The 26267-nt window shown below is 41.6% G+C and overlaps 2 protein-coding genes across 5 annotated transcripts in view; one reads left to right on the top strand and one right to left on the bottom strand.

Moving 5' to 3' along the window:
- The first annotated feature begins 9502 nt into the window (after positions 1 to 9502).
- On the top strand, positions 9503 to 12834 carry LOC309393176 (uncharacterized protein). 2 transcript variants are annotated; one of them, XM_081955085.1, is made up of 3 exons: positions 9503 to 9604; positions 10768 to 10909; positions 12453 to 12834. In XM_081955085.1, exons 1-3 carry the CDS (start codon positions 9510 to 9512, stop codon positions 12696 to 12698), a joined length of 483 nt encoding a protein of 160 aa, XP_081811211.1. In that variant the 5' UTR covers positions 9503 to 9509; the 3' UTR covers positions 12699 to 12834. The 2 variants fall into 2 exon arrangements, 1 of the variants encoding a protein (XP_081811211.1); XR_014175539.1 differs by lacking the exon at positions 9503 to 9604 and adding an exon at positions 9656 to 9827 and having other exon boundaries at positions 12453 to 12833.
- Positions 12835 to 13351: 517 nt separating this feature from the next.
- PRKCZ (protein kinase C zeta) overlaps positions 13352 to 26267 on the bottom strand; it is an 80016-nt gene continuing 67100 nt past the window's right edge. For 2 of the 3 annotated variants that reach the window (XM_081954967.1, XM_081954966.1), the window contains 5 exons: positions 26120 to 26239; positions 23689 to 23768; positions 23213 to 23302; positions 20780 to 20895; positions 13352 to 19097 (listed from right to left, as the gene is read on the bottom strand). In XM_081954967.1, coding sequence (XP_081811093.1) covers positions 19010 to 19097; positions 20780 to 20895; positions 23213 to 23302; positions 23689 to 23768; positions 26120 to 26239 — 494 coding nt within the window. In that variant the 3' untranslated portion in view covers positions 13352 to 19009. The remainder of the gene's footprint in view (positions 19098 to 20779; positions 20896 to 23212; positions 23303 to 23688; positions 23769 to 26119; positions 26240 to 26267) is intronic. The other variant, XM_081954965.1, reaches the window with a different exon arrangement.

Genomic DNA, 26267 nt, shown 5'->3' with positions numbered 1-26267 from the left:
CATGCTGGGAAAGATGGAGGGCAAAAGAAGAAGGGGACAACAGAGAAGGATGTGGCTGGATGGAGACACCAAAGCAGTCAGCGTAAGCTTGAATGGACTCCAGAGGATGGTAGAGGACAGGAAGGCCTGGAGGAACATTGTCCATGGGGTCACGATGGGTCAGACACAACTTCGCGACTAATAACAACAACCCAGATGTAAAATTAAACAACTCATTCCTTAGCTGTTACAAGGGGTGATGTTTTGAGCAGGTGGAAGGATCTTTATTCAAACTAAAAGCTAAGCAATTTTGTTCCATATCAAATTTAAGGGATGCGAAGATGGAAAATGTGTCCCCGTCATTTTGAAGATCCCAAAAGATCAGACATGTTACGGAGCTGATACATAAGAGAACCGCGAGATTTAAAACAGAGTAACTCAGGTTAAGATGCTGTGCAAATACAGCCAGGAAAGTGTTACCAAACTGATCACAAAAGGAAAACAGCCAGCTTAACATTCCAGAAACTTCACATGGATGGAGAGAGAGCTTTAAATAACTCGATCACAAATCATTAAGGGCATAAAAAGATCAGTAACTCTGTTCTGAAGCTGGCTTAAGCAGAATTAGAGTATTACAGCCCAGAGAGTTAATTACCACTAGTCACGTCTGGGCATTCTCAAACCAGGTAAAGTTATTTGGGGCTCAGAAGCAGGATTGTTTGTATTCAGCACACGAAATAACAAAAAGTAGTATTTGTTGCAAAATACATGTAGTCCATGTGTTTGGCCTTCATTCCCCCGTCCCCCCCCCTCCCCCTCAAACGTGGCTTCAATTTGACAACTGGGAGATAAAGAAGACATGTAATCCAAGTTCTCAAAAGTGCTCCGTTGTTTTGCAGCTTAGACTCCTTCTGGGATCTTAAACATTTTGAATGGTTGTAGCAGTTGCAAAGAAAACAGATAAAGGAAACAAGGAGGAGGAGGAAGAAATAAATCAATTATTTTTAGCCTGCCGGGTGTTAATAATTACCAGCAATATATGTATTTATTATTTATACAGAAAATTACACCACGTTGTATCTTATCTCATCCGAACACTCAAAACCTGGGACATTTTTTCCTCCACTTTCTTCCAAAGGTTAAAAGGTTCCCCTCGTTAGTCATTCTCGACTCTAGGGGGCGCTGCTCATCTCCTTTTCAAAGCCGAAGAGCCAGCGCTGTCTGAAGACATCTCCGTGGTCATGTAGCCGGCATGACTCAATGCCGAAGGCGCACGGAACGCTGTTCCCTTCCCACCAAAGGTGGTTCCTATTTTTCTACTTGCACTTTTTACGTGCTTTCAAACGGCAAGGTTGGCAGGAGTTGGGACAAGTCACGGGAGCTCTCTCCGTTACGCGGCGCTAGGGATTCGAACCGACCTTCTGATTGACAAGCTCAGCATCTTAACCACTGAGCCACTGCATCCCACCTCCCAAACCTAGCACTGATTTGTCTGCCAGGAATGAGCTAAGTGAGACAGATTTTAATTACAAAGATGGTAGATTAGTGATTGCACTATTTGAAGGAAAAGGCAGCCTGATGGAATGAGCTGACTTGCAATAATACAATCTGTACTTTTTAAAAAAAATATTATTATTATTTTACTCATAGCTTATTCTTTCTAAGATTGATGATTGGTTTTTTTAAAGTTTTTTTTTTTTTTTTAGGAAACACTGTTCTTTGGAAGGCAGCTAATGAAACTCTCCCGGGAAATTTGCATTCCAAGAAGCTTGGGAGAAAGAAAAGGAAGTCCGTGTGTGTAGCCGATGTCGAAAAGAGACAGAGGCACAAACCGCAATCTCTGGAATTTTGTCGATCCGAATCCGGACGAGATGATTTACGAGACCGATATGACTGCTAACACATGCAGAATCCATTAGATGGCTATTCTAACAGATGGAAGGTAAAAAGCCACATGCAGCTAAGTGTATGCCTGCCATTAGAAACAGCATTGTGGTGCCAAGGCACGCTTTTTTTTTTTCAGATTGTGTTTTCTTTGCTGTCACCCACTGATACCCGTTACTAGCCAGGAGAAAGCATGACAAATCACGCCATTTCCCCACTTTGAAAAAGAACACGACTGAAGGAGAGACACACAGAGAGAGAGAGAGAGAGAGAGAGAGAGAGAGAGAGAGAGAGAGAGAGAGAGAGAAGGGAGGTAGGTAGGCAGGCAGGCAGGCAGGCAGGCAGAGAGAGAGATAATAAGAGACGGAGAAGAGATACAGAGAGAGAGAAAGAGAGAGAATAAGAGAGAATGAGAGAGAGAGAAGAGAGTCAGACAGAGAGAGGAGACACACATAGAGAGAGAATAAGAGAGAGAAAGAGTAAGAGAGAGGGAGAGCATATAGAGAGAGAGACAGAGAGAGAGGAGAGAGAGAGAAAGAGAAAATAAGAGAGAGAGGGTGAGGAGACAGACAGAGAGTGGAGAGAGAGAATAAGAGACGGAGAGGAGAGAGAGAGACAGAGAGAGAGAATAAGAGAGAATAAGAGGGAGAGGGAGAGGACATACAGAGATAAAGGGAGAGAGAGAGAGACAGAGACAGGACAGAGAGAGAGAGAGAGAATAAGAGAAAAAGAATAAGAGAGGGAGGGAGGGGACATACAGAGAGAGACAGAGAGAGAGAATAAGAGAAAGAGGGAGAGGAGACAGAGATACAGAGAGACAGAAACAGAGAGAGAGAGACACAGAGAGAGGAGAGACACAGAGAGAGAGAGTAGAGAGAGGGGGTAGAAAGAGAGAGAAAGAGAGAGAAAGGAGACAAAGAGAGAGAAAGAGAGAGAGACTAAGAGAGAGGAAGAATAAGAGAGAGAGGGAGAGGAGATACAGAGCTACAGAGAAAGAGAGAATGCAAAACAATGGTCAATGGATGGCCTTCGCGAAGACTCCCAAGTTCCGTTGACAAGTCAAACAAAGGAATGTGAAAACAGATGGGTTGACTGGAGCATCCCACAATCCATGGGTTTATGTGCAGCCAGAAAACTTCAGCTGGAGGGTCAGATATTTGTGGCTCTTGAGACTATCTATGACTCAGCTGCTCATACCAAGCTGGTTTACTCAGAACATGTTCATGTCCTTTTAATTCCCCTTCCAGCAGTTGCAACACAAACTTGCATTGAAGCATTTTGCTCATCTGTCTGGATGGGTCCGATTTTCGGGACCACCCTGAAAGTTGCTCGATTTCTAGAGGTGGTTATTAAGGCCAGATTCCTCACAGCGACGTGGTGGATGGAAAGAAAACAAGTCTGCTTGCTCAGATTTTAATAGCCTTCTTACACACAACAGGTCCAGGGCTCGGTGGACATGTGTTTGTAAAGCAACATATGGCAATTTGAATCAGCAACTTGAATTAACTTCTTGTGCGCGTGATCTTTGGCGTAGCGCGAGCTGCATAATGGAGGCTGTTTTCGAAGGGTAGAGGTGTCAAAAAAAAAAAAAAACCCAGAAACGGGCTGACATTTTAAAAAAATGAATGTTTTTGTTCTAATCTTGTTGTGGCCTGCCAGCGGAGCTGGTGTCAGATTCGGAGAGTGAGGAGGTTGGGGAGGAAGATGGGCCAGTCCTGGAGTCTGGGGAAGGCTCAGATGAGGGCTCCGCGTCGGAGGCAGAGAGGGGGCGAAGGCCGTCCGACAGTTATCAGCTGCCTTCAGAGTCAGACATCAGTGAGGCAGAAGAACAGCTGGAGCCTGTTCCAATGTGCGCATGAGAAGAGCTGCCAGGAGAAGGAAACAGCTAAGGAACAAGGGCCGATTCGGGAGTAAAGGCACAGGTGGATGGTGAATGGCCCCTCCCATAGGGAACAAAAGAGGAACAAAAGGGGAGTGGAGTTTGCAGGAGGCAATGAGTTCAATTCATTAGGGTGAAGATCTGTTCCTGACTTCTTGCCAAGGAATTGCTGCTACAGCGTGGCGTTTTGAAGATAGCGGCCTTCCAGCTCTCCATAAAGCCCCATCAAGGTCTGTAGTTGTGAAATCTCATGAAAGACTGTTGGCCGGGACTTTGCTGGAGAGGAATTCCCTTGAACCTAAATAAAAGAGGTTTTATCGGGACGAGGAGTCGGCTTCATGCTCTTGGGAAGCCTAGGTCAGAACACAAATTCATTGCAAGATGGTCATATTTAACTTTACTAGCAGTATTGTGGTTTTGTGTGGTTGCATCAGACTTCAGGTCAGTGTGGAAGTCACTCCAAGAGCTGTACTTAATGTTTATCTCCAGGTATTTCTTTTTCCAGTTTGAGTATAATGTCAGTGATGGTGTTGAAGGCATCTGTCTTCAACTGAAATAACCCTGACCCTGTCAAGAGCTTATGCTGGTAAATAGAATTACATAACGCTACTGTGATGTCCAGTCGGTGTCCTTTCCAGCAATAAAGGCAGGATCACAACAAATCAACATGCTAAATGTAAGCCACTGAGCCACCGCGTCCCTCTGTAAGTACTAAATTTGACTAAAAGTACAGCAGAGTGTGCAGGCTCAGGGTGGCTCAGTGACTAAGACGCTGAGCTTGTCGATCAGAAAGGTCGGCAGTTCGGTGGTTCGAATCCCTAGTGCCGCAAACGGAGGGAGCTCCCGTGACTTGTCCCAGATTCTGCCAACCTAGCAGTTCGAAAGCACGTAAGGTAGGGAAAGTAACAGCGCTCCGTGCGCCTTCGGCATTGAGTCATGCCTGCCACATGACCATGGAGACGTCTTCGGACAGCGCTGGTTCTTCGGCTTTGAAACAGAGATGAGCAGCGCCCCCTAGAGTCGGGAGTGACTAGCACATATGTGCGAGGGGAACCTTTACCTTACAGCAAAGTGTACTTTTAGCCAAATCAACATTTTTTTGTGCAGACATGCTTCCAATTAAGGCACTTAAAATAATTTCTCTTATTATGAAAAATAGACTCTTTACCTTCTATTGTTAGGACTTCCATTTATGCTTTCTTCATTTTTCTGCCATCTGTAGATATAAAATTGCTTTTCCTTTTACCTTGACAAGGAAGAGAAATGATTGTTTATCCAGGGCAAGGGCATGGCCGGAATCTATCACTCATCTTTTTGAGTTTTACAATCTTTAAGCAGAAGCATTATTCCGGGAATTTCCCCCATCCTTCAACAGCAGACACACACACACACACACAGTGTGATCGAGCAATGTGTTACATGCATACAAGTGATCTGCTTGCTATTGCTATAAATGTATATTATTATTTTTTTTAAAACCCTTTTTTTATTTTTGCAAGCTTTCTAAAAAGACTCATTCGCCCACATGCTGCATATGGTTCCATAAACACACACTGCAATGGTTCGGTCTTGTGCAACACTATCGCAAAATATTCTAAAGAACTATTTACAATGCAGACAAACATAACTGTTCTTAATCATGACCATGTATGACTGTACCCACGGAAAAGCCTCCAGATGTTTGACTCGGAGTTAAAAGCTGGATTTTTTTTTTAAAAAAAGGTTTAAATGAATTTCTGGTGCCCCCAAGTGGTTAAGGAATAACATCCCATTTTTAAGGGAACTACCTTGAAAAAAATCCAGGGAATTTAGAAGTGTAAGGAAAGCTTGTTTTTGCTTTCACAGCTGTCGTTTAAGGCCATGAAGCAATTATGTTCTGATGTCAAGTTTTCCTTCTATGCTTTCCTTTTCCTCTTAATGATTAAATATTTTTCTCTAGCCTTATACAAGGTAGTGCTTTTCAGCTCTAAAAATCAAACTTAAAATCCTAGCAATTTTTACTATTCCCTGCAGTTTACTCACTAAAGTTAAGAGCTACTATTTTTTTAAAAAAAGGGAAGAGGCTGAGTTTTTTTTTAATTATTTAAATAATAGCAACTCTTCACTATCTTGTTAATTTGTCACATACTGTGTTAATTGGAATGTTTTTTTTTTTTTTAAACTGAACATTCCTAAAGCATATCGTCTCCAGAGATTGTATTTCTTATTCTTACTAATGTTCTTAAAATATTATTTTCCCTCCGGCAATATTACTCTCTATCTAGATCAGTGGGTCTCAACCTTCCTAATGCCGCGACCCTTTAATACAGTTCTTCATGTTGTGGTGACCCCCAACCATAAAACTATTTTATGTTTTCTGTATTTTTCTTTTGAAAATATGTGTTTTCCAATGGGCGACCCCTGTGAAAGGTCTTCGACCCCCAAAGGGGTCCCTGATCTAGATTGTAAAATTGTTAGAACAAGTTGCATGTATTAAAACAAAAGCAAGATATGAATAACTAACAACTAAGCTGAATAGATGAGGCCATCAATACTAGAAATCAAAATGCAGTCACGTGTTCCAGTAAAGGAGAATATCTGTAGCTCAGGGTTGAAATGAGGCTTCCTTGATGCTCTCTGAGCTTGGTGATTTTCTTGTAGGCGTTTCTTTACCCAAATAGGTAACATCATCAATGCTAGAAGGAGGAGGAGGAGGAAGAGAAGGAGGGGGGGGGGGTAATGGCTTCACAGTACTCCACAAAGGGGGTCCCTCTGGTAAGGGGAAAATCCAACATTACAAATTACATTTGGTCCGGACATTTCCCCCCTATAAATAAATACCCGGACAACACCAGGTTATCAGCTAGCAGTTAAAATAAAAATTAAGGGACAGTCATTTTTTTCTCCAGTTAAACCAATGCCAAATCTTCCTTTAATCAATATTTTCAAGAAGGCAGGACAATAAACAATGGATGGAAACTAAGGAGAGAAAAGACCTGGAATTAAGGAGACACTTACTAACAGTGAGGACAATCAATCAGTGGAAATGCTTGCCTCCAGAAGTTGTCATCACTGGAGGCTTTTAAGGGGAGACTGGAAAGTCACTTGTCTGAAATGGTATAGGGTCTCCTGCTTGAACAGTGGGCTGGACTAGAAGACCTCTAAGGTCCCTTCCAGTTCCATTCTGATTGATTGATCTACAACATTTTCAATATGGATTTGCCCATAGAAGTACTTCCTATTTCTAAAGCACCTTGAAAGACTACAAGTGTAACTATATGGCTGTGTTCAAGGACCATAAACCATAAACAAGCTAATCAGATTTTAGCCTAGCATACGAGTAGAATCAGGCTGCCCGGGTTAATTTCCGATTCAATGAATCCAGCTGGAAAACAAACTGGGTTGAAAAAACCACAAGAAAGAACCAGGGGAAAACACCAAAAAACCTACTTTTTTTTTCTCGGAAATAAATTATGCTAATAAATTTGCATTCCGTCTGCAGGACCAGAAAAGTAAATATTGTTATTGTCGCTTCTGCTGTTGCTATTTTAATGAACAAACAGAACACTCATTGTAATAACGATATAAATCTTACACCTGGGTCTCGATATATGGGCTTGGCACATTGTGATAAAGGATTAATAGAGTGATAACAATTGTCATTATCATTAGGAACAAGAATAAATGAGAGAACTGGTAGCAGTAAAAGCTACACATTAACTTGAAAGAAAATTCCACTGCATGAGTCATTATTATTATTTTTAAAAAAAACTGTCGCTGCAAATGTAGAAAACTTTTGTACAGCTGCTTATTTCAAATAAAACTCTCGGTACTGATTTAAGGATGGTTCTAAAATTATTACTATAATTAGTAATATAATTTTTTAAGCATGAGTAGACTAACCTTTAAGCCCAGAGCTGCAAAATCAAAAGGATTTGGGATCTGCTCATTATCTATAAAATGACATTTTATGGCCTTTAGTCTTGTTTGAATGTTTGCTTCTATTGACCTTTTGTTTGGTTGTACTTTTAAGGGGCCCAATGTGGAAGAGTACACATTTCAAGTTTAGTCTGGGGTTTTGTCTGTTTGTCTATTTTTTATTTTCGTATTTTTACTGTACCTGGAAGTCACCAAGAACCTGTTGGAAAGTGGTGGGGTGGTAATAATAATAATAATAATAATAATAATAATAATAATAATAATAATAATAATAATAATAATAATAATAATAATAATAATAATAATAATAATAATAATAATAATAATAATAATAATAATAATATAATCAAGTAAAATCAAAGATAAAATGATTGTTTAGCACTTTTCATACAGTATTTCCATGTTTGTATTTTTGTTATAACCCAGAAAATGTTAATTACAACAGGGTAAATGTCTAATAAATTCATAACATCGTATCATACCATATATCACACCATAACCGTATAGAATAGAATAGAACTAGAAATAATAGAGAAGAGAAGAGAATATATAGTATCACATTGTATCATAAAATATAAATATATACTATGCAATACTGTATTGTATCGTAAAATGTATATACTATGTTGTATGATATAAACAAATATATTTAATATAAAATATTTAATGTCATATATATATTTATAACATAAATATAAAAAGCATAGTATTTTTACTTTATACTGGGTATACTATACTGTAGTACTATATATTTTGCATCGTACATATTACACTGTAGTTTTACATACTATATATTACATTATAGTTGTTTTTTATTGTATCTTATAATAATAGAACATACTAAACTATATTATAACATAATGTAAACCTATGTATGTGTGTGTGTGTATATATATGTGTGTGTGTGTGTTTGTGTGTGTATATTTGTTTTCGTAGATTTTCACGGGTGTAGGTATGCTGGTTTTGTTGTATTCGGGTGTCTTACACGGGAAAATCTTACACGGGAAAAGACCCGAATACAACAAAACCAAGCCATACCCTTACTGGGATTTGAACCTGGGCTGTATTATATATTAGGCAGGAGTCTTAGCCACTAAGCCACAGGCTCTCCTCCTTATCAGTTGAGCCAGGGAAATAGGTATGTATTTGTGTTACAACCCCTGGTATGCCTAAATATGGGAGGAAGGTCAGGAGGAAGAAAGAGGGAGTAGTGACCTTCCTTCCATATTTAGGCATACCAGGGGTTGTAACACAAATATCTATCTATCTATCATCTATCTATCATCTATCTATCTATCTATCTATCTATCTATCTATCTATCTATCTATCTATCTATCATCTATCTATCTATCTATCTATCTATCATCTATCTATCTATATCTAAATCATCTATATCTATATCTATATCCATATCTATATCTATACCTATACCTATATAGGTATAGGTATAGGTATAGGTATATATATGATGTATGTATGTATGTATGTATGTATGTACATACGTATGTATATATATGTATATATATATGTATATATATATATATATATGTATGATGTATGTATGTATGTATGTATGTATGATGTATGTATGTATGATGTATGTATGTATGTATGTATGTATGTATGCCTATACATATATATACATATACTCACTCCATAGTAAAGAGGGAGAAAAAGCTGAGGTACTTTTACCCTTCCCCCCCCCAAGAAGCCACGCCCACCCGCCTGCCCAGCGCCCTCAGCAGGCTCCGCCCCCGACCTCCTCCCGCGTGCGCGCGCGCGCCGCCTCCCTTCCCGCCAGCGGAGCGGGATTAGGGGGTGGGGCGTGGGCGTGGCTTGGCGGAAGGAATGGCGGGGCTACCTGTGCGCGGCGGCGGCGGCGACGTCGGCGGCGGGAAGCTGAGCTTGAAGCGGCGGCGGGAGGACCGCGGGGGCGCCCTGGGGTGAGGCGGCGCCTGGGCGCTCGCGGGAGGGAAGGGGAGGGGAGGGTCGTCCCGGGTTTGAATTGACCGTCTTTCGTTTCATCTGCATGTCGCTTTTGCAAAGTGACTGGAGCAACCCTGCAACCTGACCCTCCTTCCCTCCCCTCTTTCCCCCATAACAACAACCCTGCGAGGTGGGCTGGGCTGGGGAAGAGAGAGAGGGACCGACCCAGCTGCTTTCAAGGTTTGCTTTTCCCTCGGTTGGGCACCTGGGGTTCCTCTCCTCCCTTCCTCTTGTTATTTCTTCCCTCTTTTCTCCTCCTTTTTTTCTTTCCTTCCTTCCTTCCTTTTTTCTTCCTTCCTTCCTACATCTTTCTTCCTTCCTTTTCTCTTTTCTTCCTTTTTTTCTTCCTTCATCTTCCTTCCTTTTCTCTTCCTTCATCTTCCTTTCTTTCTTTCTTTCTTTCTTCCTTCCTTTTCTCCTTTTTTCCTTCCTTCCGTCACCTACCTTCCTTTTTCTTCCTTCCTTCATCTATCTTTCTTTCTTCCTTTTCTCCTTTTTTCTTCCTTCATCTTTCTTCCTTTTCTCCTTTTTTCTTCCTTCCTTCACCTTCCTTCCTTCATCTTTCTTTCTTCCTTTTCTCCTTCCTTTTTTTCTTCCTTCCTTCCTTCATCTTTCTTTCTTCTGGTCTGCTTTCCTTTCACACACTTTCCTATTTCTTTTCTCCTTTCTCTCCGTTCTTTCTCTTTCACTTGGATTCTCTCTCCACTTTTTCACTGTATTCCTTTATCCTTATTTCCACTTTCTCCTTACTTCCTTCCTTCTCTTTTACCTACTTTCCTCTTCCAGGTTTCCTTCCTTCCTTCCTTCCTTCCTTTCTTCTTCCTTCCTTCCTTTCTCCTTTCCTACCTTCCTTCCTTCTTTCCTTCCCTCCCTCCCTCCCTCCCTCCTTCCTTCCTTCCTTCCTTCCTTCCTTCCTTCCTTCCTTCCTTCCTTCCTTCCTTCCTTCCTTCCTTCCTTCCTTCCTTCCTTCCTTCCTTCCTTCCTTCCTAGAATAACTAAACTTCTTGTTGTACAGTTAGTACAAGGAAAATATTGAACTCTGTTTTACAGGCATTTTAAATGATAATCACTTTCTTCTGGTGGATGGACCTTTTTGAAATTGTACCCTTCCTTTCGGTAGGACAACCAAAACCTCCTGGTTTGAAAATCAAGAGTTAAGTGATGCCGAAACTTCATGGATTTCATTGCTCAAGACTGTGGATCCACATCTGAATCGATCAAGTTTAGAAAAATTTATCAAATTCCCAGATTTTCATCCGAAGGTATTAGAAGGCGGCAATGGATACCGTCTCAAAAGAGAATATTTATAAAATTAAGTCTTCCGTTTGCGGAATGTAGTCGTGTTTAAATGTCCAGGAAGTTAAAAGTTTATTTGTTGTAGAAAATTAAAATATCAAATGCTTTACTACAGGTAGATACAAACAGGGCCGGGACAATAGGAAATTAATATTAAGTTTCAGACAATTTAAAGGTAAAGGAAAATGTTCCCCTCGCACATATGTGCTAGTCGTTCCCGACTCTAGGGGCAGTGCTCATCTCAGTTTCAAAGCCTAAGAGCCAGCACTGTCCACAGATGTCTCTGTGGTCATGTGGCCAGCATGATTCAACGCAGAAGGTGCATGGAGCGCTGTTCCCTTCCCACCAAAGGTTATTAGAATACAGAATACGTAATAACACAGTTGGAAGATACCTTGGAGGTCTTCTAGTCCAACCCCCTTCCTGCTTAGGCAGGAAGCCCTATACCATTTCAGACAAAGGGTTATCCAACATCTTAAAAACTTCCAGTGTTGGAGCATTCACGACTTCTGGTGGCAAGTTGTTTCACTGCTTAATTGTTCTCACTGTCAGGAAATTTCTCCTTAGTTTTAAGTTGCTTCTCTCCTTGATTAATTTCCACCCATTGCTTCTTGTTCTGCCCTCAGGTGCCTTGGAGAATAGCTTGACTCCCTCTTCTTTGGGGCAACCCCTGAGATATTGGAAGACTGCTATCCTGTCACCCCTAGTCCTTCTTTTCATTAAACTAGACATACCCAGTTCCTGCAACCGTTCTTCATATGTTTAACCCTAGTCATCTTTGTTGCTCTTCTCTGCCCTCTTTCTAGAGTCTCAACATCTTTTTTTACATTGTGGTGATCAAAACTAGTTTTTGTGGGTTTTTAAAATCTTGGATACTACACAGAGTTGTGAGATGCAATGACTAAGGGTCTTTAGGTAAAGGTAAAGGTTCCCCTCGCAGTTGTTCCTGACTCTAGGGGGCGGTGCTCATCTCCGTTTCAAAGCCGAAGAGCCAGCGCTGTCCAAAGATGTCTCCGTGATCATGTGGCCGCCATGACTCAACGCCAAAGCCGCAGGGAATGCTGTTCCCTTCCCACCAAAGGTGGCTCCTATTTTTCTACTTGCATTTTTACGTGCTTTCAAACTGCTACGTTGGCAGAAGCTGGGACAAGTCACGGGAGCTCACTCCGCTACTCGGCATTAGGGATTCGGACCACGAAACTGCCGACCTTTCTGATCGACAAGCTCAGCGTCTTAGCCCCTGAGCCACCGTGTCCCCTCAGACAATCTGGACAGAACTAAATCAGCCAACAGACAATTAAAACGGGATCTTTACACATCAAAACAAAGTCACAATCAAATATTCCAGAATATTAGCTTTTAATTGCCTTTTAATTTCACTGGAGGAGGTTGGCCAAGGACAAGAACATTAAATGTTCACTGTAGCAAGGCTGGTCAAAATAGAGAAAGGAAATTTAAATTCGTATCGGCATTGCTGTTAAAACGCTGACCCTTTCTTTTCCGTTACAGGATTCTCCAATTGCAAATCCTCCACCGTGTCTCGAAACATTTAATTGTGGAATGAAGACATTTGAATGGGTCCAGTTTCCAGTGTACCGCAGAGATTGGAAAGCCGCAGATTCAGGAAGGCGTCAAAACTCTGTGCTGGAAAAAAACATTCCCGCAGGAGAAAATGTCCCAGACGAGGCAAACGAAGCCATTTCCTCCAAATCTCAAACAGCCAAAAGATATAAAGTTGGAGATACAAAAGAGTGATATAAAATATTCTATTCAGCTGGAAGACGAAGGATTGGAGATGTGTTAGGCCACTCACCAAAAGTTCACCCAGACATTCTTCACTGACAGATATGTTCTGAACTATCCCCCCAAAAATTGAGTTTTAAAATTATGGAAAAAGACTCCTTTGCGAGATTTACCATATTTGTTCGGAGTATAAGATGCACCTAGTTTTGGGGGAGGAAAATAAGAAAAAAAAATCTGCCTCTGTCCCCCAGCAATTTGCCTCCTTGCAGCAAACAGCCTGTTTCAGTTTCAGCACAGCCTGATTAGCACAAGCAGCTGATTGTCAATGATCAGCTGTTTCAGGCTGCAGGAATTGCCATAGCCTATTGCTGCCTTTGTGTGCCCCATCTTCTGCCCGTTCCAGGCGGCGGGGATTGGAATGGATGGAAAACGGGGCATGCGGAGGCCGAAAATGGGAGGCGGAAGCCGAAAATCTGGTGTGCGGAGATGTATCCAACCGACAATCAGCTGTTTGTGCTAATGAGACTGTGCTGAAGTTGAAACAGGCTGTTTGCTGCAAGTTGGTAAATTGCTGAGAGGCAGAGGCCAAAGGGTGGGGGCTAGTGGGTGGGCGAGGCTACATTCGGTATATAAGACACCCCCCAATTTTCACCCTCTTTTTTGGGGGGGGGGGGAGTGTGTCTTATACTCTGAAAAATACGGTACTTCACAAGAACTTATCTTTATTACCTCCTCAAGAGACAGCTGCTGTTTCTCCCATTGGTAGCCAAGAGGATCAGAGTGGCATATCCAACTCATAATATTACGGAACTTAAAATGTTTCAGTGAAATCTGATTTTAAGAAATAAGGGGGCTAAGAGCATCATCAATAAATTGGGGGGATGGGTAGGAATAAAATGAATGCCAGTTGACTACTACGTGTTAGAAAGCAATACCCAGCAATACTGAAATAAATACCCAGTTTCACCAAAAATAAGACCTCCCTGGATAATAACGGCAATCGGGCTTTTGAGCGCATGCGCTAAAATAAGCCCTCCCCGAAAATATTGCAACACAGCAGCAACCATGAGGTGACCACGCTCGCTGCCACCTGCACCTCAAAAATAATAAGTCCTCCCCGGAAATAAGGCCAATTTCGAGGGCCAAAAGAAAATAAGACTCTTATTTTCGGGGAAACCGTAAGCAGAAAATCAGTGATTTTCCCTGACAAAGGCACCTAATATTAAAATGTCTTGGAAATTATTTTTTTTTATAATTTCAGCAGCTTTTTATTAGCACGAAACACGGCTGTGTACCTACTCAGAGTCCCCCCCCTCCTCATTTAAATGTGAAGGGCAAATCTGTCCCTCCCTACAGAAATGTGAATGAATCATCAACCAGATAAATAGAAAACCTGTTAAGAATTTTTATAAGTAATAGGTTGGCATTAAGTGCCAGCTTTAAAAGCAGCAGGAGGGTCTGACTCATATTTTTCAATAATTTTTTGCAAGAGAATAAATAGAAACACTCGATTTTTTGGAATGGGTAGGAATTAAGTTTAAAAAAAAATTAGCCAAAGTTTTATATCTAGCCAAGATTTTATCTCCAACAACAGATTCAGAAATTAGTCAACTCCGTTTACCATGTGGCCCTGTTAAAAATCGAACAAGAATAGTAAGATTTTTCTGTGTTAAACTAGAGTAAGAATATGATAGAAGAATTAGCAGTTACCTGGAAATATAATAGATTTCCGTATTAGGAGATAGTGATTTTATCTGCAGATCAAATTATCTCGATTAGATACTCCAAACTGGGACATGATGATCATTTTGCTAACAGCTTAATTTGTAAACAAAGATGATGAGATGTTAACCATAGCATAAATATAGAAAACAGACACTGATTTGTGACATTTGCAAAAAAAAAACCTCTTAAGGATCCCTTAATGTTTCATTAGCTATTCTTCCTGGACTCAGTGATATAATTCTAACACGATATACAGGTCGTCCTCAACTTACGACCACAATTGAACCCCACATTTCTGTTGCTGAGATATTTGTTAAGTGAGTTTTGTCCTGTTTCACGACTTTTCTTGACACATTAAATAAATCACTTCAGTTGAGTGAATCTGGCTTCCCCATTGCCTTTGTTTGTCAGAAAGTTGCAAAATGTGACTGGGACACCACTTCCGTCATAAATATGAATCAGTTGCTAAGCATCTAAATTTTGATCATGTGACCATGGGGAAGCCACAAAAGTAAGTGTGAAAAAGTCATTTTTTACTTTCAGTCACTTTTTTTTATTACAGTCACTAAGCAAACTCTTATAAGTCGGTTATATGTATAGTGAAATATATGTATTATGTAGGCTACAAAGGAAAGAGAAGTTTTCTTTGTAAATGTACCATATTCTCAGAGTATAAGATGCACCAACGTTTTGAAGAGGCAAATTTTTAAAAAAGTAGGTGGGTAGATAGGGAGAGAAAGAGAAATACAGTAGGTAGGTAAGGAGAGAGAGAAAGAGAGGTAAGTAGGTAGAGGGATAGAGAGAGAGAGAAATAGAGAGAGAGAAATACAGTAGGTAGGTAGGGGGAGAGTGTGTGTAGGTAGGTAGGTAGAGGGATAGAGAGAGAGAAATACAGTAGGATAGGGAGGGAGGGAGAGAGTGGGTTGGTTGTTAGGTAGAGGGATAGAGAGAGGAGTAGAGAAATACAGTAGATAGGGAGAGAGAGAGAGTAGGTAGATACGTAGATAGATAAAGGGGGAGAGAGAGAAATATAGTAGGTAGGTAGGTAGGTAGATATTTCCAGGTGTATTTATCCATGAGCTGGAGAAGGAAATCGCTGACAATCTGCAGCACCTAAGACTTTCTTTCTGCTGGCACAGCACTTGATCAATCTAATTCTTATCAATCAGTTAAAGAGCTTTCCAAAAGGAAAAAAAGTTTTGCACTCTGCAAACCGCCCAAAACCAGCCTGTCCCCCCCCAAAAAAGGCATGAATAGCCTTCGAGGGGCTTGCACAGTGTTCCGGGGGGGGGGGGGGGGGGCGAAAACGAGCAAAAAATGGCCTGTTTTCTGTCAAAACAATTGCATGCATAGCCTTATGGAGGCTTATAGATTGCTGCTGGGGGCTGGGGGGCAAAAAACGGCCCATTTTTTGCTCATTTCTGCCCTCCCCAGTTCCCAGGATCTCTCTGAAAGCCTCCGTAAGGGTATGCATGGCCATTTTGGTGAAGGAGGCAGGGCTTCAGGAGACAAAAAATGCTGTATTTGATGTATAAGACGCATCCAGATTTTCAGCCTCTTGAAGAAAAAAAGTGCGTCTTATACTCTGAAAAATACGGTATTTCAATAATTTGGAGGAATTGAGTTTATATCATCAGCTTGTTGGAATTAAAAGGACAGGTGTCAAAAAAAATCTCAATTTTAAAGTATAGTTTCAAACTTAGCAAACTGAACACAACTGCATTGGCCGCTCTAATTTCATGCAGGTTGAAATGTAACCACCTTTGCGCAGTTAGAGAGAAATACAAATTCTTGTAAAGTAATTAAGAGTTCTTGTTTGAACTCTGTTTTTATTATAATAGTCTTTCCAGACAGTTTGAAGAAATCAACTCTGTTTGAAGAAATCAAATGGAACAGAAAACATTTGGTGTGCAGAATGTATGGAATTGAAACATACTAATAAAACATTGTAATCCATCTGAAGAAAGTATTATTTTTGCTTAATGAAAACAGTCGGAATATTTTCATTAAAGTCTTTAATAGATGTGCAAGAATATAAATGATCTTAGCTGTTTTAACTGGTTAGGATACCATCTTTTTTGCACAAATAAAACTGGCCAAAGATCTCAACTAGTTAATTATACAAAACTACAAGAACATATTTACTGTTTTACAATCATTAAATTAGCTAGAGTGTTTTCATTTACATTTCATTTACATACTAAGACAATGATATCGTCACCAGCTCCATTTGCAATATATTAAGGATTTTTTTTTAAACCACACACTTAATTACATCCTTCATTTTTCTTTTAATTTATAAAACAAGAACTTTATATAAAAAAATTTCCCCTTCATCATGGACAGAACATTATACATTGCACACGAGCAGCAGCAATCGACTTTTTAACCAGTAACTTATTTGGCAACACAGCAACATTGTAAAATGCCTTAAATTGTAAATAAATCAAGGACTTGGTTTTTTTTGATGCCTGGGACCAAGTGCGTATCTACTCCTGCTTTGATGTTTGGACAGTTATACAAAGTTCGGAGCAAAAGTATTCTCACGGGTTTTTTTTTGCCTCCGTAATCTGATGGCATCGGATCGGTCACATGCCTACAAAAACCAGCTGCTCAGCTGTAAATTGAAGGGGAAAGAGAGAGAGAGAGAGAGAGAGCAGTGAAGGAAATACTGAATTTGTCGCTGAGAAAGAGGAGTGGGGAAGTAGGATACTCATTTTCAAGCTTTGCTTAAAAAGCAAAGTAGCTTGGTTATTTAAATCCCGAGCACCGGAGGAAAAACATTAATAGTTCTAGCTGGATTATTATTAAGTGCTGGTTAGAACAGACTTAAGAATCTTGCTGGAAAACAAAACAGCCGAAATTTCAAGAACTCAGCCTGGGAGTGCTAATGTTTTTGTTATCGTGTGTATGTGCTTTTAATTAGCGGCCAAGCTAAGGGGAGAATCCAAAAATGAAATTTAACCAAATGGTTCTTGGCCAGGTTTATCCACCTTTCAAATTTGGCCATCTTAATCTTACGAGCATTTTATGACTGCAAATGCAGATAAAGTCTCCTGCATAGCAACCAATGCAATGTTATATATCCTGAGAAATCTTAGACCGAGTCATTTGATATCTATCAAGTCATGACGTTAATGGGATTTGCCCCCACTATCTGTCATTATAATGGATCCCGTAAAGTCAATCTGATTTATTTTCTTTTTTTAACCTTATTCTCCAAAACTGCAATCGACCCAACAATATTCGGAAAGGGCTATGGTATTAGATTAGCAATATGGACTGGTTCAATCTGAATTTTCTTTAAATTCCAAAAATTGACAAGCAGTTATCTCAATGAAACACCCCACAGTTCTTCAAAGAGGAAATAATGGACATTTTTATATCCAGGTAATATTTTTTTTAAATCTCTGGTTGCCTTTCCCATCACCGAATTGCTGCTTTGTTAGTGTTTCATTTACCATGACAACCCCTGGGAGAACTAAACATTTCAAAGCAGTTGTTTTTAAGTAGGTGTGCTTTATCAGAAAAATATGTATGTTGATGGATATCCTAGAATTCTTTTTTTCTTCCCAAAATTTTTTTAAGGCTAAGATCTATTACATTTCCATTGTTCCTTTTGAATATTGCATTGATAAAAATATTATTCAAAAATCTAGTATACAACATAAATCATTGTAGGCACTGCTCAAGTATTTTCATAAATCCACCATGTGCAAATTTAAATTTTCTGATGAGATTTTGGTTATATATATATTTCTCCCATGTTCAGCATAATCCAGAATGTTTTAAGATGCCAAATTCTAATTTTTGGAATTGTTATTGCTAAGACTCCTGTCCATTCTGAGACCATGATTAATATTAGATAGCAGCTGTTAGTTGTAGGTTCCATGTGTAAAATACTTTTCAATAACCAGAAACTTCACAGGGTTCCTCAAATGTTCCAAAAATGGAATAATTTAATGTAGATTATCCATTTAGGCACTTAAAATACTGTACCCAAATTTGTTAACGTTGCTAATAAAACACAACCCCATTTCTATTTATTTAGCAAGTGTGCGCATACATGTGTGCCTACCCAGATGTGAATGTACACACACACATACAGACCCACGCACACACTGAGACATATAGGATAGGTACCACTTGTGAGAAAAGGCATCTAAAGTTAAGCTTCAACACCACAAGCAATTGTATTCTGGATGTTTGACTGTTTTATAGGAGGCCGTTGCATGGAAAAAGGTCCGTTAGAAGTTGGTCTACTTTCAACGTGATCTGGGATCTCTTCCCCAAGGATGCAACAAACCACCATTGAACCCCTCGTTGAAGCAGGCACGGAGGGCAGAATCCATGAAGCTAGCTCCGCCAGTTCCCCCCGGACTTTAAAAAAAACAAAAAGAAAGAAACAGGAAGCCGCCCACCCGAATCACGTGATCTTGGTTTTTCTCAGCGGCCATCTTATCATTTGGTCTCCATTCAAAACCTTATGGTGGCCCCGCCCCAGTCTTGCATGCATATACTGTAGTTCAGGATTAAATGTCCAAGTGCATTCATTATTATTATTATTATTATTCTTTTGTTCCCTCTGTGCCTCTTTCTCATACCGTTTCCTCGGTCGATAGCATCAACGGGTTAATATATTCAAATCCTTCAAACTCCGACTGGTCTATTCTTTTTATTACATCCCTGGGGACAGGAAGAAGAAGAAAAAGGAGAAGAATTAACGCTCGTCCGTAATGTCTTCTAGAAGGGCTGCAAACCAGTGGTAAGATTCAAAAGTTTTTACTACCAGTTCGGTGGGGGTGGCAGGGGAAGGATACTGTAAAATCCCCAATCCCTCCCCACTCCAGGGGAAGGATACTGTAAAATCCCCATTTCCTTCTGATCAGCTGAGACTCAGGAGGCAGAGAATAGATCGGGGTGGGGCCTGCCAGAGGTGGTATTTGCCGGTTCTCCGAACTACTCCAAACTGGTTCTCCAGAACTGGTCAGAACCTGGTGAATACCACCTCTGCTGCAACCCGAATAAAAATCATGGTCAAAATGAACAGGAAAAAAACCCCCATGTTTTCTTTGCAATAACCAATGTTTGTGGGTCTGCGTCCTTTTGGTTTCCGTGACTAAGCAGTGAGAAGGGTGGGAAATACAGGTGGCCCTCGACTTATGACCACAACCGAGCCCAAAACTCCTGCTGGTAAGCGAGACGTTAAGTTTAACTATATTTATGATTATGATTATTTGTAAGGTTTTTAATTTGGTACCTGTACACCGCCCCGAGTCCCTTCAGGGAGAGGGGGCGGTCTAGAAATCAAATAAAATAAATAAATAAAATAAGGGAGCTTTGTCTCGTTTTATCATTTTAAAAAAATGCCACAGCTGTTAACGTGAATCACTGCAGTTGTTAGAAGTTAGTAACATGGTCGTAAAGTGAGTCAGGAGGTCGCAAAAGGGAATCACGTGACCTTGGGGTAACTGCAACTGTCACAAATATGAGTTGGTTAGCCAAAGGGCCTGAATTTTGATCATGTGACCATGGGGATAATGTAACGGTCACGTGAAAAAAAATAGTCGCAAGTCGTTTTTTTCCAGTGCCGTTGCAACTCCAACGGGTCACTAAATGGACGGTTATAACTCAAGGACCACTTGTAAAACTCAGGAAGTACAGAGGGAGGCATTTAGGAAAAGCAGCTATTCCCAAAACAAGGAATAGGAGCTCAATCTTTCAACCTTTACAGTTAAGGTAATTGTTGTGGGCCGCCAGTGGCCAGCGGAGCTGGTGGCAGACTCGGACAGTGAGGAGGTTGGGGAGGAACATGGGCCAGTCCTGGAGTCCGAGGAAGGCTCTGTGTCGGAGGCAGAGAGGGAGCCAGGGCCGTCTGACAGTTATCAGCTGCCTTCGGAGTCGGAGGTCAGTGGGGCAGAAAAACAGCTGGAGCCTGTTCCCGATGTGCGCATGCGCAGAGCTGCCAGGAGAAGGGAACAGCTAAAGAAGAAGGGCCGACTCGGGAGTAAAGGCACAGGTGGACATAGGGAATAAAGAGGAGCGAAAGGGGAGGGGAGTTTGCAGGGAGAGGAATTCCCTTTAACCAAAATAAAAGAGGTTTTATTGGGACCAGGAGTCTGCTTCACGATCTTGGGAAGCCCAGGTCCGAACAAAACTATTTAAGGCGGACGGCAATCTGCGGTGGTGAATCGATCCCACATTGGGCAAAGTTGGGACTAGAACGATGCTTCTCAACAGTGCTGGCTGGGGGATTCTGGGAGTTGAAGTCCGCACAGTTTAAAGTTGCTAAGGCTGAGAAACACCGCACCGTGTGACCCCAAAGTTCTTTTCCCTTCTTTGATTCCAGGCTAAACAATGGCACTTACTCATCATCTGGAGTTAACTGCACAGGCTCACTGGTGAACTGGGTATCAAAGTTATCCAAGCCATAATCATCCGTGATCTGAGGCTGAAACGGTGGCGTGGCCTGCTTCTTTTCCAGCTGAGTTGAGAGCAGGGAGGGGGGAAAAGGAGAGAGACAGAAGAGAGGAAATGATGTATTGTTTAAAAGACACTAAAATTCGCACACACACACCCGTTATAACCACCACGTAATCAACAAAAGAGGCATTTCCAAGGCCAAGGTTGGCCGTTTTCTATGTTTGTCCTTGTTTTCTGTGGACCCTTTCGGATCAAGTTGGAGGATGAGCCAGAAACAGAATGTGCCTCTCAAAGAGACAGAAACGAAGAATTGATCTGCTCAAAAGAGAACTTTGATATCTCACATTCTAGGGGTTTCTACCTTCCTTTTTCCCGTGATGCATTTTGTGTAAGTACCAATAGGCATTTTTAAAATGTTTCAATCGTACTGAGGTTCCCTAGATACTACCGTGTTTCCCCGAAAATAAGACAGAGACTTCTTTTCTTTTGAAACCCCCACAATATACCGTATTTTTCAGTATATAAGATGCATCGGAGTATAAGACGCACCAAGGTTTTGAAAAGGCAAATTTAAAAAAAAAAGTTTTTGCACTCTGCAGATCTCCCAAAAACGGCCTGTTTTCCGTGAAAAATTTTGAGGTCCCCCCCCCCCAAAAAAGGGCATGAATAGCCTTTAGGAGGCTTGTAGAGTGCTCCTGGGGGATGGGGGGGAATGAACAAAAAACAGGCTGTTTTTTGCGAAAACGGGCCATTTTTTGTCAGAAAAAGGGCATAAATAGCCTTTAGGAGGCTTATAGAGTGCTCCTGGGAGCTGGGGGCAAAATTGAGAAAAAAACGGCCCATTTTTCGCTCATTTCTGTCCATCCCAGCCCCCAGGAGCACTCTGAAAGCCTCCTAAAGGCTATGCACGGCCATTTTGGTGAAGGGGCGGAGTTTCAGGAGGCAAAAAATGCTGCATTCAGTGTATAAGACGCACCCAGATTTCTTTTTTGAGGGAAAAAGGTGCGCCTTATACTCTGAAAAATACGGTAAGTGCATTTGTGAAGTCGGAAAACTTTACGTGAATCCATCGTGTATTTTTTAAGGGCCGTTGAAATGGGTTTGTGCAGGCTTGGGGACTAAGGTTGCAAGTGTTTGCCAATGCTGATGTGTGTAATTTGAGCAAGTGAGAAAGCCTCCGTCGACATTTGTCATTTTGCACCTGCTGACTTTGTCTGTCTCCGGGAGGAGGGGGGAGGGTAGGGGGCAGTGGCTGTCCTGTTTTACCCTTGAAATGCGGTGACCGATTCGGGGTCATCCAAGGAGTTCCCCAACTCAGTGAGGATCTGTAAACATGGTGTTTCTTCTAAGCCTATTTAGGTACATGACGTTGGCTCCTTGTTGACCTCCTCCAGTCAAAACTGGCTTTGAAAAAAGGGAGGGGGAATTTGGATCATTCTTGGACTCCACACAAGCAAAAGACACCAAGTCAGGAAGAAATAGCTTAACGATGGCTTGATGCCACCTCTCAGGAGGCTTCCAGGCATCAGCTAACAAAACAGAAAGCACACAATAATTCTGATTCTGCACCAACTTTAGATCCTGTTGACAAATTCTCCAGTTGTCTTAGAAAGTCAGGTGCCATCACAAAGCAGATCTGAGGGGATAGCCAACATCTTATTAAAAGCCACCAGAAGTTGTAAATGCTTCCAACACTGGAGGTTTTTAAGAAGAGGTTGGATATCCATTTGTCTGAAGTGGTGTAGGGTTTCCTGCCTAAGCAGGGGAATGGACTAGAAGACCTCCAAGGTCCCTTCCAACTCTGTTATTCTATTCTATTACAGGGTGTGGCAGGACGGGGAATAGAGGAATGAGAAATTCCCACAGAAGGAAGTAGAAGTAGGTCTCCTGTGGGAGCTGGTTGTATGGATATGCAAAGATTTAGGTTGGTCTATTGTGGGTCTAATGGAGCTACCATAATGATGAAAGTAGGCTGGCCATTCTATATTATTTGCTTCTTGATGTTCTCACACAAATGATGTATAATCCATCTTCACGGTAGCAACAGAGGTGATGGTATTATGATCAGTGGTGGTAACCACTTACCTTCCCTACCGGTTCTCACGCGCGCATCCGCGCATGCGCTCCGCCTTCCACGCATGCGCTTTGCCTTAAAAAAGGGCCCAAATGGGATGCCGTAGAGCCAGGGCAGGTGGGCGGGGCCACCCGCAATTTCCGCTACCAGTTCAGGCGAACCGGTAGAATACCACCGATTATGATACACGTGACATCACTTGCCCCTCCCATTAAGGGACACGCCCCTTAGCAGGTGCAAAAGAACAGCTCAGACACACAGGCACAAAACCGAAGGGGGAAAAAGAAAAGGTGAAATGCTTTACCAGATCCCAGTCTATGCTGCGAAAAAATGTGTGTGACTTGATTTCAGAAAATCCTGTTTGGGGTTGGCATCCGAGTCTCTCTTTGGGATCCTAGAAGAAAGGATAAAATTTAATTTTACCTCGACTGTATTTAAACGACAGGTTTGTGAGGCCGAAAGACAAGATTCTTTAAAAACGAAGTTGTAAACTTTATAAAATAAATCACCAAGTTCATCTTAACCATTCTCTCTCCCTGTATTTTCTCTTTACAAGTTACAGAATAGAATATGGAAGAATTCTCTTAGTGTATTTTGTCCTAGTTTGAACACTGTTCGAAAACAATGAATGGATTTTATTGTTTTCAAGGTTTAATGAATAAACCACAGGGATAACAGAAGGTACCGAGAGCCAAAAAGTGCTTTTGTGCTTAATTTGAGGGGGCGGGAGAGGGAGGGAGAGAGAGAGAGAGAGAGAGAGAGAAAACATTGTAGACCTACCTTATTTAAAAATCCTTTCAAAACATGAGAGGCCTTAACAGAAAGGAATCTTGGAATTCGGATTGGTTTTTCAAGGATAACTGTTAAAAGTTTTGGAAAGAGAAAATATTATATTCCCCAATACATCAGTATAGTACTTATTTTAAATCAGTGTTAAAATGCAACACAATTTCCTCTCCACCCCTGTTTAACAGAATGTCAGGGTTCCAAATAGCATCCAAAAGTAAATCAGAGTCCAAGGCAAAGTATTGCTTCAAGTTCCAATTTATTAAGAGAGCCATCTGAAAGCTTCCAGGTTTCCCCCACACGGTTGAAAGTTCAAGATCCTGCCCCAACTCCCACATGTTCATCATATGGTCCAATGTTCCACTACCACGAAGACAGATTCCTCCCATCCAGTTCCGGCCAGGTGCCAAGATAAATATGACCTTGGCTTTCTAAGAAGAATGTTATTATGGCTACATATCACCCCATTCCATAGAATCCCCCCCCTCCCACTTTCCCACAGTAGAAAGTGTGGCAGGCCTGAAGTCCAAAAAGAAAAGATGGCTCGCAGGCACGACATCAGGATTTTGTCAGCGGAATGTCTGACAAGCACTTAAGTAGGAGGCTCCCTTTGAAGTCAATGCCGAACCCAAAATCTGAACCATAAACCGGGTACCTCTCTTAATTAAGGGGACTGTGCCAATATTAGCACGTTAACTGTAAGTTCTGAAGTAACTACGATACACAGGCTCACACTTATTTCCTTGGCCCAATTCAAAAGCCAATTCTGCTCAGAGTGATCCTTCTAGAAATCAGCAAAATGTAGGGACAGGATGTCCTGATTAACCTTCCCTATGAAATATAGAAACCCTTGATGCTAAATAAAGAATATTCCGTGTTAAATCATAGCTGGTGTGGTGTAAAAGATGAAGTCTTGACAGCAGACAATTCTTGGCTTCCATAAGGCAACTTTCTATCTGTCCTTCAATTTCATTTCAATGGGCATTAGGTACGCCAGCTGAGTGTATGATTTTGGCCCAATTCAAGATATTTTAACCACCATATAAGACAGGGGTCACCAACAGGGGTGGCTTCTGGCAGCCACTACTGCCGGTTTGCTCGTGGGCACGCGGTGCGCTTGATGTGCGTGCAGGCGCAATACAATAAAAATTGTTCTGCACAAGCGCAGAACAAAAAAACACAAGATGTTGGTGCCTATGGCACCGCCCGGAGAACTTGGGTGTGGCAGGCCTGGGTTGCTGCCAGTTCCAGCGACCCAGGCTGCCAAACCACTACTGGTTCAGTCGAACCGGTCCGAACCGGTAGGAACCCACCGCTGGTCACCAACCTTTCGGACCTCAGGGACCACTAAATTCATAATTTTAAATCCTGTGGACCATTAATATGAATTAATGACGGGATGGGGTCCTTCAGGCACTTAGCTTGGCCACCTGTTAGCAGAGAGAAGTGCCCGGGTCAACCGTAGCTTTGCCGTCCATTGCAGTTGGGAATCTCGAATACAGCCAAGAATGAATGTTTGTCTTGTAGCCAGCCCGGGTGCTAGATCGCCCCCCCCCCCCCCTGAAAGCTCTGTGTTTCAAGGAGTCCGGCCGAAGTTTCGCGCACCGCTCACCGAAGCGCCTGGACTCCCAGGGAGGGAGGGAAGGGCTGGAGCTACTAAAAAGGTAGCCAAGCTAAGTGCCTGAAGGACCCCATCCTGTCACTAATTCATATTAGCGGTCCCATCAGCGAGTGGGAGTAATTGCTTTGGCGGGCGGTAGTTTGAGGATCCCTGATTTAGGGCAATATTTAAAAAACGAAAAAATGCAAATGATTTTTCTGCGGACCACCAAAATTTTCTCACAGACCACCAGTTGATGAGCACTGATATAAGAGGTTGAGTTTTAGAAGAGGCTATTTATAGTTCAGGGTTGAACTCGGGTGTCTTTGGAGCTCTCTGAGCTTGGTGGCTTTCTTGCAAATGTTTCATTAACGTTGATAGCCAATATCATCAATGCTAGCGGATGAAAGAAAATTACGTCTGACAAATTATATATCACTGAACTTGCCTAGCGCTGATGGTGTTACTTATATCGGTGATGAAATGTCTGCAAGAAAACAACCAAGCTCAGAGAGCCCCAAGGACTCCACAGGTTAATTTTTGTTTTCAAAATAATTTTTATTCTCACAGATGAAGGCATACATACATACACATGTCCCCAGGATAACATTGCAGGATCAAATCTGGGTTGGTCACTGGGACCAGAGGTTTAGTCTTTTGAGCTTTTGGACTCATGCTGGAGCCCATCCCTAAACCTCGGATCCCAGTGACCAATCCAGATTGGATGCTGCAATTTTTATTCTGCTCTTGAGTGAAACTTTATTCTGATTCTTAACACTCTAGTTAAAATGTTGGATACTAATCTGGTGTTACATTAAAAAATACCTTGGAAGAGGTAATCTTCAGTGTTCATATCTGGATTGTCGGTAATGATATCAAAAGGAGATCTTCCTGCCATCATTTCAAACATTAGGACACCAAGGGCCCACCAATCCACACTGAATCCTGTAAAGAAATATTAGAAAAACGTGTT

Source organism: Natrix helvetica (assembly GCF_964273705.1).
Source record: "Natrix helvetica genome assembly, chromosome: 5".
Lineage (NCBI taxonomy): Eukaryota > Metazoa > Chordata > Lepidosauria > Squamata > Natricidae > Natrix > Natrix helvetica.
This window is presented reverse-complemented; position numbering and strand designations above follow the sequence as displayed.

Coding starts and splice junctions, on each gene's coding strand:
- LOC309393176 (XM_081955085.1), top strand. CDS start 9,510: ATGGCGGGGCTACCTGTGCGCGGCGGCGGCGGCGACGTCGGCGGCGGG. Junction 9,605..10,767: donor GACCGCGGGGGCGCCCTGGG/GTGAGGCGGCGC, acceptor TCCTTTCGGTAG/GACAACCAAAACCTCCTGGT. Junction 10,910..12,452: donor TCCCAGATTTTCATCCGAAG/GTATTAGAAGGC, acceptor TTTCCGTTACAG/GATTCTCCAATTGCAAATCC.